Below are 13,417 nucleotides of genomic sequence, written 5' to 3'. Positions count from 1 at the left end.
ACCCAACGTGAAGCAATGCAACTTGACTCAGCAGATTTAACCACTACATATACATAAATACTGTACCATTATTTAAACACTAAAGTCCTACTCAAAAGGTGCATTTAGGTCTGACACATACATAACCACATAATGAAGGTTACATTTTAGTTTTGGGCCACATCAAGTGAAACACATGTTATTGATTAAACATTATTTATGATGCATTTGATAATCGTATTAATAAGACATTCTGTGCTGGTTGTGAATATTGACAAATTGTGAAGACTACTGTGCAGCAGCTTTAGTGAACCTTCAGCAACGTTCTTATGTGAGACCTGTCACCTGCCAGGAACGAGTCACAGATAGTTTACCATGATTGATCTCACCCTAATTAAACCGTTGTGGTATTTATTTTGGGTGTGATCTATGTCTGCACCTTTAAAGGGAATCTTAAGAATTGTTATTACAGCCGACCGCATTTCATATCCATGTAAACATCAGACTGACACATAATAGCCTACAGTGAACTAATGCTGCCACCCTTGATTTTAATAGCTTGAGCAATGTATGTATTCAGTAAGCCAATGTATGTAAAGGCCAGGTAAGATTACAAAACAGGTTCGATAGTTCACTGAGAGCAAGAACAACTTTGTGAATAGCACTTACGCATAGCGTTACTGTTCACTTTCAAAGCTATGTTCTGTTCATTAACTCACAAATCAACAAGGTGACTGTTCTACCGAGTTCTCTCCTTGAGAATCTAGTCCCACATCGCTCAAATAATATCGTCAGGCCCACAGGATTTCCTAAGGAGTAGATTTATACCAGGCATTTTAATCCCAAACTCAGAACATTACCACATGGGAGCAGGTTAGCCGCACAGCATAATGGTGATGTAGCCACTTGCCAGGTAAAAAGAGAGCCACCTTTGTGACACTGAAAACTCTGACTTAAGTCTCAATATACCGTAGTTCTTGGTAGTACAACCCCCTGGTGTCTCTTAAGGTGGCCTACTGTTTATATCTATGTTATGTCATGCTGTCGTTTTTTCAATAACATCATAATAAAGTGAAACTGACCGATATCTCCCTCCGATAGGTACAAGCCCCACTCCTGTTCTGCCTATACAGTCAATTGTCATTCCTGTATTTCAAACTACAGACAAATGCAGATGTGAAATCCCTTTAGCCATTGAGAACACAGCTTTGAGAGTATTGAATGATGTATTATGATGTTCTTTTTTCCATGTAAGAACTTCTGTGTTTGGTCTCACATAGTCAACCAGATTCAAGAAGGTCTATTTTATTTGTCATATGTACAATAATTACAGCAGCAGTCTCTTTGGCAATGAAATTCTTAATTCCCTCTCAACAATGCAATATACAGCTCTGGAAAAAAATAAGAGACCACTCCAAATGTTCAGTGTCACTTGTTTTACTATCTATAGGCATATGTTTGAGTAAAAATGAACATTTTGATTTTATGATATAAACTACTGACAACATTTCTACCAAATTCACAATAAAAATATTGTCATTAAGAGCATTTTCAATAAGTTATGTAGAGTTAAAGATTTAAGAAAAATCCAGACTGGTCTCTTCATTTTTTTTCGGGGCTGTAGAAGAAGAAAATGTGTAGGAGAAACACACAAGGGAAGAGAGCAAGTGCAACAAATGTGCTTCAAGTTTATTTCTCAGTGGCCAGTGTCCTATTGTAATGAAGCAGTTGCCTTGTCTGTGTTGTGGCTGTGTGTCTGTCATAGCTGGCTGTGATCTTCAGTGTGGAGCAGCTGCTGGGTCACCTGCGACAGGTGTTAGAGACCCACGAGGTCAACTGGAAACACGTGCTGTGCTTCCTCTCCGCTCTGCTGGTTTACAACCCCTGTGCCCAGCCCAGCCTCAAAGGTACACACAGGGGGTACACACACTCACACACACGTTAGGTTGGATTTAAAGGTGGGGTAAGAGATTCTGGAGAACGTTTGTTGACAAATAACTTTTAGTCTTAATCAGTGAATATCTCCTCACAATCTGCCCCGCCTTGTTTACATTCCCTTTATTAACATCCCGTTTACATACTAGTTTACAGAGCCTAGGCTGTTTATGAACACAATCTACGTCTAAATGCATGTAGGTCATTATTTGACACTAGTATCACAACTATAAAACGTAACCACATTTATAGGTCAGAAAAGACGAAAAAGCTTTTTTTTTGCTTTTTAAGTTTCTCACATGATTTGAAAAGTGTTGTTTAGATAGGCCACTTTCAAATACACCGGCAACAAAAATTAAATAAAAAATATGTAGCAATTTAATGCTATTTTCTTTTTACCAGACAGTTGTTTAAAAAAAGGACTTGAAATGATTTTGGCTCAAACACTTCATGTCTGATGTGTTGTTTTCTGCCTCATCAGAGCTGCTGCACACACTGCTGAGCTCTGCGTTCCAAGGCTATGACTTGGAGAACATGATCACTGCCTTCCTATTGGCGAGACAGGGGGCACTGGAGGGACCCGGTGTCTTCCACTCCTACAGCAACTGGTTCAAGGTCTCATTGCATATCTGATATTAGGCATCCCTTTTATTTGATTGTTGCCATGGCCAGCAGCTTTGATTACCAATCATTAATATGGTTATTAATCAAACCAACGATCCAACAGTTTACAAGCTCTGTGAATTGATTGTTGTCGCAGTCTGTAATGTCATAGATAAAGAATCCAGAGAGCTTAATACTTTCTAAAGGTGCCTTTTTAAGTTGATCATTTTGACTTAGAAGCATTATCTTTCTGCCTTTTTCAGATGTCTTTTGGTGGAGGCAGTAGCTACCATGCAACCAGTAAGAAATCTCTGGTGTTCCTGCTGAAGTTCCTCTCCGACCTGGTGCCCTTTGAACCCCCACAGTACCTGAAGGTGAAGAGTCAAGCTTCTGTAATCTGTCCTCTGCAAGGAATACAATAGTGCAATGGTGCAGAGTGCAAAGAGTGCTGGAATTAATATGTAAGAGATTGATTTATATGCATCAAGTAGCTGGATATTACTTTTTTTTCAAAGATCAAATTATTCAATATATTTCACTATTTCACCACTGTACTAAACTTCCAAACTGTATATAAAGTAAAACTAGCTCCACCTCCAGCAGCTAAAACAGGCAACTGCTACTGATAAATAAGAATGGAATACATCAGTCTAAGAGCGCGTTCTACTATGTAATGATGAGTATTCCAAACTGGCATCAGAGCAGTAGCTTAAAGATGCAGCAGTTACAGTTTAAGCTATACCTAACTACAACTAGCGCCTGGTGGATATATGCCCCCGTGACGCATAGAATTGGCAAACGTTAAAAGTCTAGTGCTGGGGGGCGCCCTTAGCTCAGTTGGTAGGGCGTCCCCCCCATGGGCCTCGGCAAGCAGCGGACCCGGGTTAGATTCCAGCCCGCGGTCGTTCTCTGCATGTCACTCCCCTCTCTGCCCCATTTCAACTCTGTCTCTACACTGTCAATAAAGCATAAAAAAATGCCAAAAAATATCTTAAAAAAAAAAAAAGTCTAGTGCTGGATGCAATAGTTTAGAGAAGGTAAAGCTCCTAAGAAGCTAAAATCTGGGACAAGGTCACTGCGACATGATCATCTGTAAGGTCGTAGTAACCTTTGACCTGCAAAATCCAATCAGCTCATCCTCCAGTCAAAGTATGAGTTTGTGCCAAATTGACAAATAATGTGTTCACGAGGCATTAGGTCACAGTGACTCTGACCTTTGACCTCCAAAATCTAATCACTTCATCATTGAGTCAGAGTGGACATTTGTGCAAAGTTTGAAGAAAATCCATCAAAGCGTTCACGAGATATAGTGCTCTCAAAATGGCCCGGACGGACAGACAGACACAGAACACAACCCCAAAACGTAATGCCTCTGACCTACGGTTCTTGCTGGCGCAGAGCATTAGGAAAACTGGAAAACTATAATACACATAAGAATGAGGCAGCTGTGATGATCTGTAACATCTCCCTGTCATTCCCCCTGCTATAGGTTCACATCTTGTACCCTCCGTATGTGGCTGCCAAACACCGCAGTCTCCTCATGGAGTATGTCTCTCTGGCCAAGACCAGACTGGCTGACCTCAAGGTAGGTACACACATCTTTACTGCATACTTTGAAATGTCTTATATTGACAGAGTACACAAACAAGGTGTGTGTGTGTGTGTGTGTGTGTGTGTGTGTGTGTGTGTGTGTGTGTGTGTGTGTGTGTGTGTGTGTGTGTGTGTGTGTGTGTGTGTGTGTGTGTGTGTGTGTGTGTGTGTGTGTGTGTGTGTGTGTGTGTGTGTGTGTGTGTGTGTGTGTTCGCAGGAATCAGTGGAGGACATGGGTTTATATGAGGATGTTTCTGGTGCAGGCGCAGCTTCAGTGCAGGTAACAGTGACACCCAGTGGTCTGGTTGTATAGTTACGGTTGATCAATAGTTAGTGCCAATGGGGGATGTCAAGACAAAAGGCAATCATTTTGAAAAGGCTCTGACGTTTTAAACTATTTGTATGTTTTAGTATTAAAATAACTATACTTGAAGGCTCAGTGTGTGGTAAGGGAAATTGCGTTTTTTCACAACAGACCTGGTAGAAATAGAACATAATATTCATAAGTATATTTAAATTAAAAACAATTTTAAATTTGTATTATTACCTTTAAGAATGAGCTACATAAATATAAATAGTGGTTGTCCTAAATACATCTTCACCTCATCACTTTATATTGTGGAAAGACTTTAGGTAAAGATGGATGATGCCATCTTTAGTAGCTAGCTTCTTTGGAGGCCACCGTAGCATCTTTAAATTCTCTGAACAGAGGTGGGGTAGAGATAGAGCATTTCAATCTAGATTTTTCACCCCTAGATGTCGCCAAAATATACCTTTATTACCCACTGTTAGGGAGATGAACATGTTTTCTACAAAGCTGTGTATCACTTAACGAGAGAAGCTGAGATACCCTAATGTTAAATGTATTAGACTGGGCCTGAATAAATTGCCCAAGATTCAGTCTGTCCAGACTTTTGATGCCAACTTTAAAAAAAAAAAATTGTTTCAAAAATTGTTAATTGCTCGTTAGGGTCCCAAAAGAAGTATCCCTGTGTCGTACCTATCCCTAGTTACATTGCCAAAGTTCTTCAGTGAGCAAAAATAAAAAATGATTTGTATCAAAATGTATTTGAAGCTGTATAATGATGTGTGTGTGTGTGTGCTGTCTGCCTTAGTGCCAGGCTGTGCAGGATGTGGAGAAGGCAGTGTCTCTGTTTGAAAGCACAGGAAGAATCTCAGCCACGGTCATGGAGGCCAGGTATTCACTTTGCATTACGTTCACCCACAGTATATGAAAGTCCTTCACAAATAAAATGTGACAATGGCTCAACATTATCTCTGATATTATAACAATGGAGAAACTCACATAAAGATTAAAGACTCATTTTCTTAAGGCTGGGATAAATGGCTTATGTACTGGCAGAAATGTAAAATATTGTTTATGTATAATGTAGATTGTCCCCCAACGGCACTGTTTCCCCTTTTAATTCCCTCACTTTACATATTTTTCTTCTATCTATCTATCTATCTATCTATCTATCTATCTATCTATCTATCTATCTATCTATCTATCTATCTATCTATCTATCTATCTATCTATCTATCTATCTATCTATCTATCTATCTATCTATCTATCTATCTATCTATCTATCTATCTATCTATCTATCTATCTATCTATCTTTCTCTCTTAAACTATACTCTTCAAAAAGCAATAAAAAAAGGTTTAGGAAAAAACTAATGAAACATGGGCTTCATCATGTTAATGTAACACATTGATGTGGACAGAGACACAGTCAGTTCATTGACACCTCTGTCCTCTCTCAGTATTTTCCGCAGGCCGTATTTCCTGACACGATTCCTGGCTGCCCTGCTCACACCCAGAGTGGTGAGCACCCACACACCTCACTCTCATTCTTTGTTGGCTGTTGGAACAGTTTTTGTAACTTTACCATAAATCTCCACACAACATACAGGGCTTCAAGGTCAACTAATGTCTTTGTATTGCAGCTTCCTGTGAAAGCCGACGCTCGGATGAGTTTCATAGACGCTCTGAGGAAGTGAGTTCTAACCAGGGGCTTGTGAAACCTCCATCATAGCTCTTTAACTCTCTAGACCTGATGTTTATATAACTTTATATTGGCTCATGTATTATTTATTGGGTTAGGGTTAAAAGGTGCACAATGTAACTTTGGGTGTGTCAGAGTGATTAAATTCTCAGGCGTGTTCTCATAACTTAATAAACAAACGTTAATCACAGGAAAATGTGATCCCTGGAGACACTGTTTGAAGTTAGGAGAGCTTCCTGAAAAGTGACCGTTTCACTGCGGTTGTTTACAGCAGCAGGGCTCACAAACATACTGTAGTCCTACATTTGGCTCCAGGTGCCTCAAAGTAATTCAGTTTTGATTTATGATGATTGAATGCATCAAGACAAGGCTTAGTACATTATATAGGTCAATTAATAGTTTCACTCTTAAAGTTAGAAAATATATTGTTCAACAGCTTGTTATGTCCTATTATTGGATACGGTGAGGTTTGTCAAGTTATCTGGGTGTTGATGTTCGATATGTGCCTGCCACACTTGAAATGGCAGGGATGAGAGAGAGGACGCAGGACAAATCCGTTTTCCTTTGTTTTTATTTGATGCATTTTTGGTTAGGAATTGGGATTAGGTTGAAAACCTATTGATATAACAAAAGAGAAAAATGAAATCAAGATGCATAATCAAACATATAAATCAAATCCAAATAAATCAGTGAGACTTTATCAAACATAATTACAATATCAATATATGTTCTCCCAGAATATATAATATTATAAAATATAGATCATGAAAGACAATATCACCATTTACATTATTTATTAATTATTTTATTTAATAGGTGGGTCTATATACAGTATCTCACAAAAGTGAGTACACCCCTAACATTTCTTCAAATATTTCATTATATCTTTCCATGCGACAACACTGAATAAATGACACTTTGATACAATGTCAAGTAGTCAGTGTACAGCTTGTATAACAGTGTAAATTTACTGTCCCCTCAAAATAACTCGACACGCAGCCATTAATGTCTAAACTGTTGGCAACAAAAGTGAGTACACCCCTAAGAAAAAATTTCCAAATTGGGCCCAAAGTGTCAATTTTTTGTTTTGCCATCATTATTTTCTAGCGCTGCCTTAACCCTCTTGGGCATGTAGTTCACTAGAGCTTCACAGGTTGCAACTGGAACCCTCTTCTACCCATTCATGACGACATCAAGGAGCTGGTGGATATTAGAGTCCTTGCGCTCCTCCATCTCCCGTTTGAGGATGCCCCAAAGATGCTCAATAGGGTTTAAGACTGGTGACATGCTTGGCCAGTCCATAACCTTTACCCTCAGCTTCTTTAGCAAGCCAGTGGTCGTTCGGAGAAGTGTTTGGGGTCGTTATCATGTTGCAGTACTACCCTGCGGCCCAGTTTATGAAGGGAGGGGATCATGCTCTGCTTCAGTATGTCACAGTACATGTTAGAATTCAATGAACTGTAGATCCCCAGTGCTGGCAGCACTCATGCAGCCCCAGACCATGACACTCCAACCACCATGCTTGACTCTAGGCAAGACACACTTGTCTTTGTACTCCTCACCTGGTTGCCGCTCCACACTCTTAACACCATCTGAACCAAATAAATGTATTTTGGTCTCATCAGACCACAGGACATGGTTGCAGTAATCCATGTCCGTAGTCTGTTTGTCTTCAGCAAACTTTTTGTGGGGTTTCTTGTGCATCATCTTTAGAATAGGCTTCCTTCTGGGATGACAGCCATGCAGACCAGTATGATGCAGAGTGCGGCGTATGGTCTGAGCACTGACAGGTTGACCCCCCACCCCTTCAAGCCCTTCAGCAATGCTGGCAGCACTCATACGTCTATTTTCCAAAGCCAACCTCTGTGTACGACGCTGACCACGTGCACTCAACCTTCGTAAACTGGGCCGCAGGGTGGTATTGCAACATGATAACGACCCCAAACACACCTCCAAGACGACCAGTGGCTTGCTAAAAAAGCTGAGGGTAAAGGTTATGGCCTGGCCAAGCATGTCTCCAGACCTAACCCCTATTGAGCATCTTTGGGGCATCCTCAAACTGAAGGTGGAGGAGCGCAAGGTCTTTAATATCCACCAGCTCTGTGATGCTGTCATAAATGGGTGGAAAAGGGTTCCAGTTGCAACCTGTGAAGCTCTAGTGAACTACATGCCCAAGAGGGTTAAGGCAGTGCTGGAAAATAATGGTGGCCACACAAAATATTTACACTTTGGGCCCAATTTGTAAATTTTTTCTAAGGGGTGTACTCACTTTTGTTGCCAGCAGTTTAGACATTAATGGCTGTGTGTCGAGTTATTTTGAGGGGACAGTAAATTTACACTGTTATACAAGCTGTACACTGACTACTTTACATTGTATCAAAGTGTCATTTCTTCAGTGTTGTCCCATGGAAAGATATAAAGAAAAATTTGAAGAAATGTGAGGGGTGTACTCACTTTTGTGAGATACTGTATATATGTATATTACAAAGTGCATTATTTAGGCATCAATGACCTTCCACACAAACATTTTCACCATGTGCGCCTCCACCAAATGTGCCCAAGACATCACTGAGGACGTCTGCGCCGTCCGATGTGCTGTCACATAGAAGACATGACAAAGTGCCAGAACCCTGCACACTGTGCAAACTATACTTTGGTGCAAAAAGAGAAAATACATACCAATGCGTGCTCTCGCGTTCTCCCGTGCACAAACCCTTCATGTCCCGACCGGAAACAGCAGACCTTTATCACCTCACCCGTGCACACTCACCTCACGTGCCGCAATCAAGCAAGTACCGCCCAGTGTGATCGCAAAGGAAAAGGGTTTCATACACAGAAAAAACCCCACCACTCATATGTGTTCTAAAGCACCACCGAATCAAATCTAAATGCGACTTCTGTCTTTACACCTCCCACTTGACCTCCTGGTGGTCAACCCAAGGAGGTCACCCTCTATCTATTCCAGTCTTTTAGTTGCTCTTCAACAGGAAGAAGGACCAGTCGTCTCATCCCTACAGACAATGGTCGCGGGGATCCTCTTCAAGAGCGTTTTCGTTCCTTGTTTCCTTGTGTCTCCTCCTGTGCTTTATCAGAATACCGCAGACACACATCTACAGCCTTTAAATGTAGTTTATGATAATATTTGTAGATTTGTTCAGAGGTGTCCTTAGTGCACACGTCATTGTTTCATGTATGATGGACTCAAGTGGCTTCCCCCTGACTCGAGGACACATTGTCATTGGTTGCTTTTTGTCTTTAAATGATGCTGTTTACCTCAAACAGCCTCTAGTTCCATTTACTTCATCATATTCACTCAGACACACTCAACAACCTTTTTTTGTTGTTCCTAGAATATTAAAAGAAGTTGGGAGACAAGCATTTAAGTCTAAAGCACCTTCACATTAGCCTGGTCCAACCAGACCATCATACTTCATTTCATTTGTACAGAAGGTCTGGAACTGCTGTAATTGGCAAATGTTCACTCACTTGGAGGCGGGTGTCTGTCGAAGTTTAAAACTATTGGATCTGCCCAGTGCCACTCTGGATTAGCCAATCAATCGCATAACGTTTGGTCGTCACGTGTGTCATGAGCCGGCTTCTGACGGTGCGTTCAAGTTGGACAGGGAACTCGGAAATTTCTGACTTCACTACATATTGTAGTCTATGGATCTACCGGTACCTGGCAACGGTAACTTCTTAGAGCCTAACGTTTAGTTATTTGGACGAGAAAGGTTGTCGGCGCCCATACTTACGAGGTTTTGGGAAGAATTGTGAGAGCCTATGTATGTATGTATGTATGTGTTTGTCTTTGGTAGTTTGTTTTGTGTCATTGTATTTGTGCTTACTGTATGTTTTTTTCTGAGGAAAACGAGATGCAGCACCTCAAGGGGCTTATCCTCGAATAACATTTTTTGAAATTAAATGAAATACTAAGAATTACATGTAGAGTTGATATTTTTTGGGAAACTAACTGCGGGCTCTGGGAATGTAAACAAATCCCCCTTCTCTGAACCTGCATAGTGCACCTTTAAAATGTTTGATTACTATAACCATAAGATTGTCAATGTTAATATGTTAGCAGTGATGTTTATATGTGATTGTTTTGTATGTGTGTATTCAGAGCCGATAAGATCCCTGCTGCACAGTATTCATCTTATGTGGACTCCTGTCAGAAGCAGAGGCAGCAGGACAGTGAGTATTCTTTACAACACTTGTTTATTGTATATTAACAAAGATATTATCAATCTTTCTTTCTTTTGCATGTGGTGTCTTTTTCCAAGGACAAACACTACATTTATTTAAATGATGTAACTTGAAAAAAATATATATATATTTGAAAGTGAGGGTGCACTCACACTAGGACCAGTTGTCCCGTACTCTGCCCCGAGCACGCCTACCTCTTTTAACTTTATTATTTCAGTGATTCTTGAGAAGTGGGACAAAACAGGGTGCAATGTTGAAAAATACAAACCCTATGTTTAGGCAAATTATATTACATGTATGTATCCAACATATACTAAGCTACTGAGCTAAGCTTTGACACAACCTCCCAGCTTTTGTCCTTTTTATCAAAATGGACTTCTTACCTTGCTTCACCTTTTTAACATGGGCTTTTTAGCTTGCCATTCCTTATTTTGTGTCAACTCCGTCAGACACCAAAAAACACAAATAAATGTTCCCTCATTTTATGCTAGACCCATGAGATGTATAGTGATCACAAATATTCACCAAAACTGATTGAGCCACAAAAAATATTTTCAAAATGTATATGAATATACATGTTTTTGATATCTGATGGTGTTGACATATTTAACGTTTCTTAAACAGAACAAATAGAGTTTTTCTAGTAGCAGTTTGGTTTTTCTGTTGATGATAGGTGCTAGTATGAACTACAGTCCCCTCCAATAGTATTGGAACAGTGAGGCCAATTCCTTTATTTTTGCTGTAGACTGGAAACATTTGGGTTTTTTTTTTTTTTTTTTAATTTTTTTTTAATCTTTATTTAAAAGGGACAATGTACAGTTAGAACATACATGTTGCCATTTGATGCACTATACCAGATTATAGCTTTAAGCTAATTTGCATCTGTAGTCCCTTGGCAGGTCACAAAAATACAACACAGTAACAAGACAGATTATTAGTATACAGGGATAAAACACCACAACAACATGGCTACACACGTCTGCGTGCAACTCCCCCCACCTTCCTCATCCCACCCACGCCCACACACACAAAAACAAGTCTAAGGACCAAATTAGTGGTTGCAGAGCTGAGCAGCTTTTAACAGATTTTTTAGGTTAGATTTGAAGACTCTGAGAGAGCTACTGCCCCTTACCTGACGAGGTAAGGTATTCCACTGGTTTGTGGCTCTTACAGAAAAAGCAGATTGCCCCGCTACAGTGTGGCGAAATGGTATGGTACAATCTCGTATGGAGGATATTCTAGTGGATCTGATGGAATTTGACGAGCGAGCGTGGACAAAAACACATAATGACTGTGGGGCCAAACCATTTAAAATTTTATAGACCATACACAAATTGACGAATAACCTAAAATTCTCAAAGCTCAATAACTCATGTTTCTCAAGTATCCTACAATGATGATAACGAATTGGCTTTTTGTCCAGTGTTTTTAAGGTTTGTTTGTATAAAGACTCCAGAGGTCTCAAAGTAGATTCACCAGCCTGCCCCCAGCAGGTGATACAATATGACATGCGGGACAAAATCATGGCGTGCATAAATATCTTGGCTGCATCCAGAGAGAGACAATTTCTGATGTGTTTAAAATTAACTAAATTGTATTTTATGGTTTTAACCATTTTTTTGACATGTTTCTTAAATTTTAAATTTGGATCCAGAAACAGGCCAAGATATTTAAATTCAGTAACTATATCAATTCGTTCACCTTTAATGAGAATCTCAACATCAGGGATTTGTACCATGGTTTTAGAAAAAAACATACATTTTGTTTTGTTTACATTTAAACTCAAACATGATTGATCAAGCCAAAGAGTGATTCTCTCCAGTGCAGTTGTTAACTTAGCAGCTGCTAAGTCAGCTGTTTTAGCATGTACATGAACAACAGTGTCATCTGCATACATCTGCAGATCGACGTCAGCACACTGTTCAGCAAGATCATTAATATAAAGACTAAATAATAAAGGACCTAATACCGAGCCTCGTGGGACTCCCATAGTACATGTCCTGTAACTGGACTGTGCATCACAGACTTTAACACATTGCCTCCTGTTTGATAAATATGACGACATCCAAGCCAGAGCTCTAGGCGAAAAATTAAATTTAGAAAGTTTTGATATTAAGACACTGTGGTTAACTGTATCAAATGCTTTACGCAGGTCTAAAAATACAGCACCAACTACTCCGCCTTTATCGAGCCGTGATTTAATTTGCTCTATTAAATGTAAGGAGGCAGTCTCGGTTGAATGGTTCGCTCTAAAACCAAATTGCATACAATGTAGACCAAAATTGCTGGTGTTAAGAAATGAGGTCAGTTGTTCAATGACAACCTTTTCAGCAATTTTTGAAAATACTGGCAGTATGCTTATAGGTCGATAGTTACTAGCTTCAAGGCGGTCTCCAGATTTAAAAACAGGTGTGACAATGGCACATTTCCAGTCATCAGGAAAAAGACTACGTTTAAAAGAGAGATTAATTAGGTGAGTGACAGGACAGGATAAAATATCCTTATGTGACTTAACAAACTTGGTGTCAAAGTGAAAAGCATCTCTAGATTTTGAGCTTTTCAGAGAGCTGATGATTTTTTGTACTTGTGACACATTTGTTTCTACCAGTTCAAAGACCGGGGCTGTTTTATCTAGTGGAGCAACATCCAGTTTTCTTGTTGGAAATTTTTTCCCAAGTTCACATACAGATTCAAGAAAAAAATTATTAAGAGCAGAAGCAACAACACGATTATCTTCAATTAACTCTCCCTGTACTTTTAATATAAGATCTCCAATAGATTTATGGTTTCTCCTTGTGAGATCATCAATATTTTCCCATATCAATTTAATGTTGCCTCTTGCCTCATTTAAAATATTGACATAAAATCGGGATTTAGCTGATCTTAGTTCTTGGATAACTTTGTTCCTCAAACCTTTATAAACCAGCATATCAATTTCTCTTCTAGTTTGACACCAAAAGATGAATATGAGACAATAGATCAACATTTCAGCTTTCATTTCCAGGTGTTTACATCTGGATCTGATACACAACTGAGAAGATAGCATTATTTGTAAAGGAACACCACATTTTTAGGCGAGCAGAAGTATTGGAACAGATA

General features: G+C 39.5%; 1 protein-coding gene across 1 annotated transcript in view; it reads left to right on the top strand.

Moving 5' to 3' along the window:
* fanca (FA complementation group A) overlaps window positions 1–13,417 on the top strand; it is a gene marked incomplete at its 3' end in the record, with an annotated part of 54,559 nt that overhangs the window by 18,287 nt on the left and 22,855 nt on the right. The window contains exons 12-20 of the mRNA XM_080027742.1: window positions 1,745–1,886; window positions 2,396–2,529; window positions 2,781–2,891; window positions 4,007–4,102; window positions 4,325–4,387; window positions 5,223–5,305; window positions 5,874–5,934; window positions 6,057–6,106; window positions 10,236–10,306. Of these exons, the coding sequence (XP_079883868.1) occupies window positions 1,745–1,886; window positions 2,396–2,529; window positions 2,781–2,891; window positions 4,007–4,102; window positions 4,325–4,387; window positions 5,223–5,305; window positions 5,874–5,934; window positions 6,057–6,106; window positions 10,236–10,306 (811 nt within the window). The remainder of the gene's footprint in view (window positions 1–1,744; window positions 1,887–2,395; window positions 2,530–2,780; window positions 2,892–4,006; window positions 4,103–4,324; window positions 4,388–5,222; window positions 5,306–5,873; window positions 5,935–6,056; window positions 6,107–10,235; window positions 10,307–13,417) is intronic.

This window comes from Ammodytes marinus, assembly GCF_949987685.1.
Source record: "Ammodytes marinus genome assembly, chromosome: 5".
Classification (NCBI taxonomy): Eukaryota; Metazoa; Chordata; class Actinopteri; order Uranoscopiformes; family Ammodytidae; genus Ammodytes; species Ammodytes marinus.
Note: the sequence above shows the minus strand (reverse complement) of the source record. Positions and strands in the feature narration are given on the sequence as shown.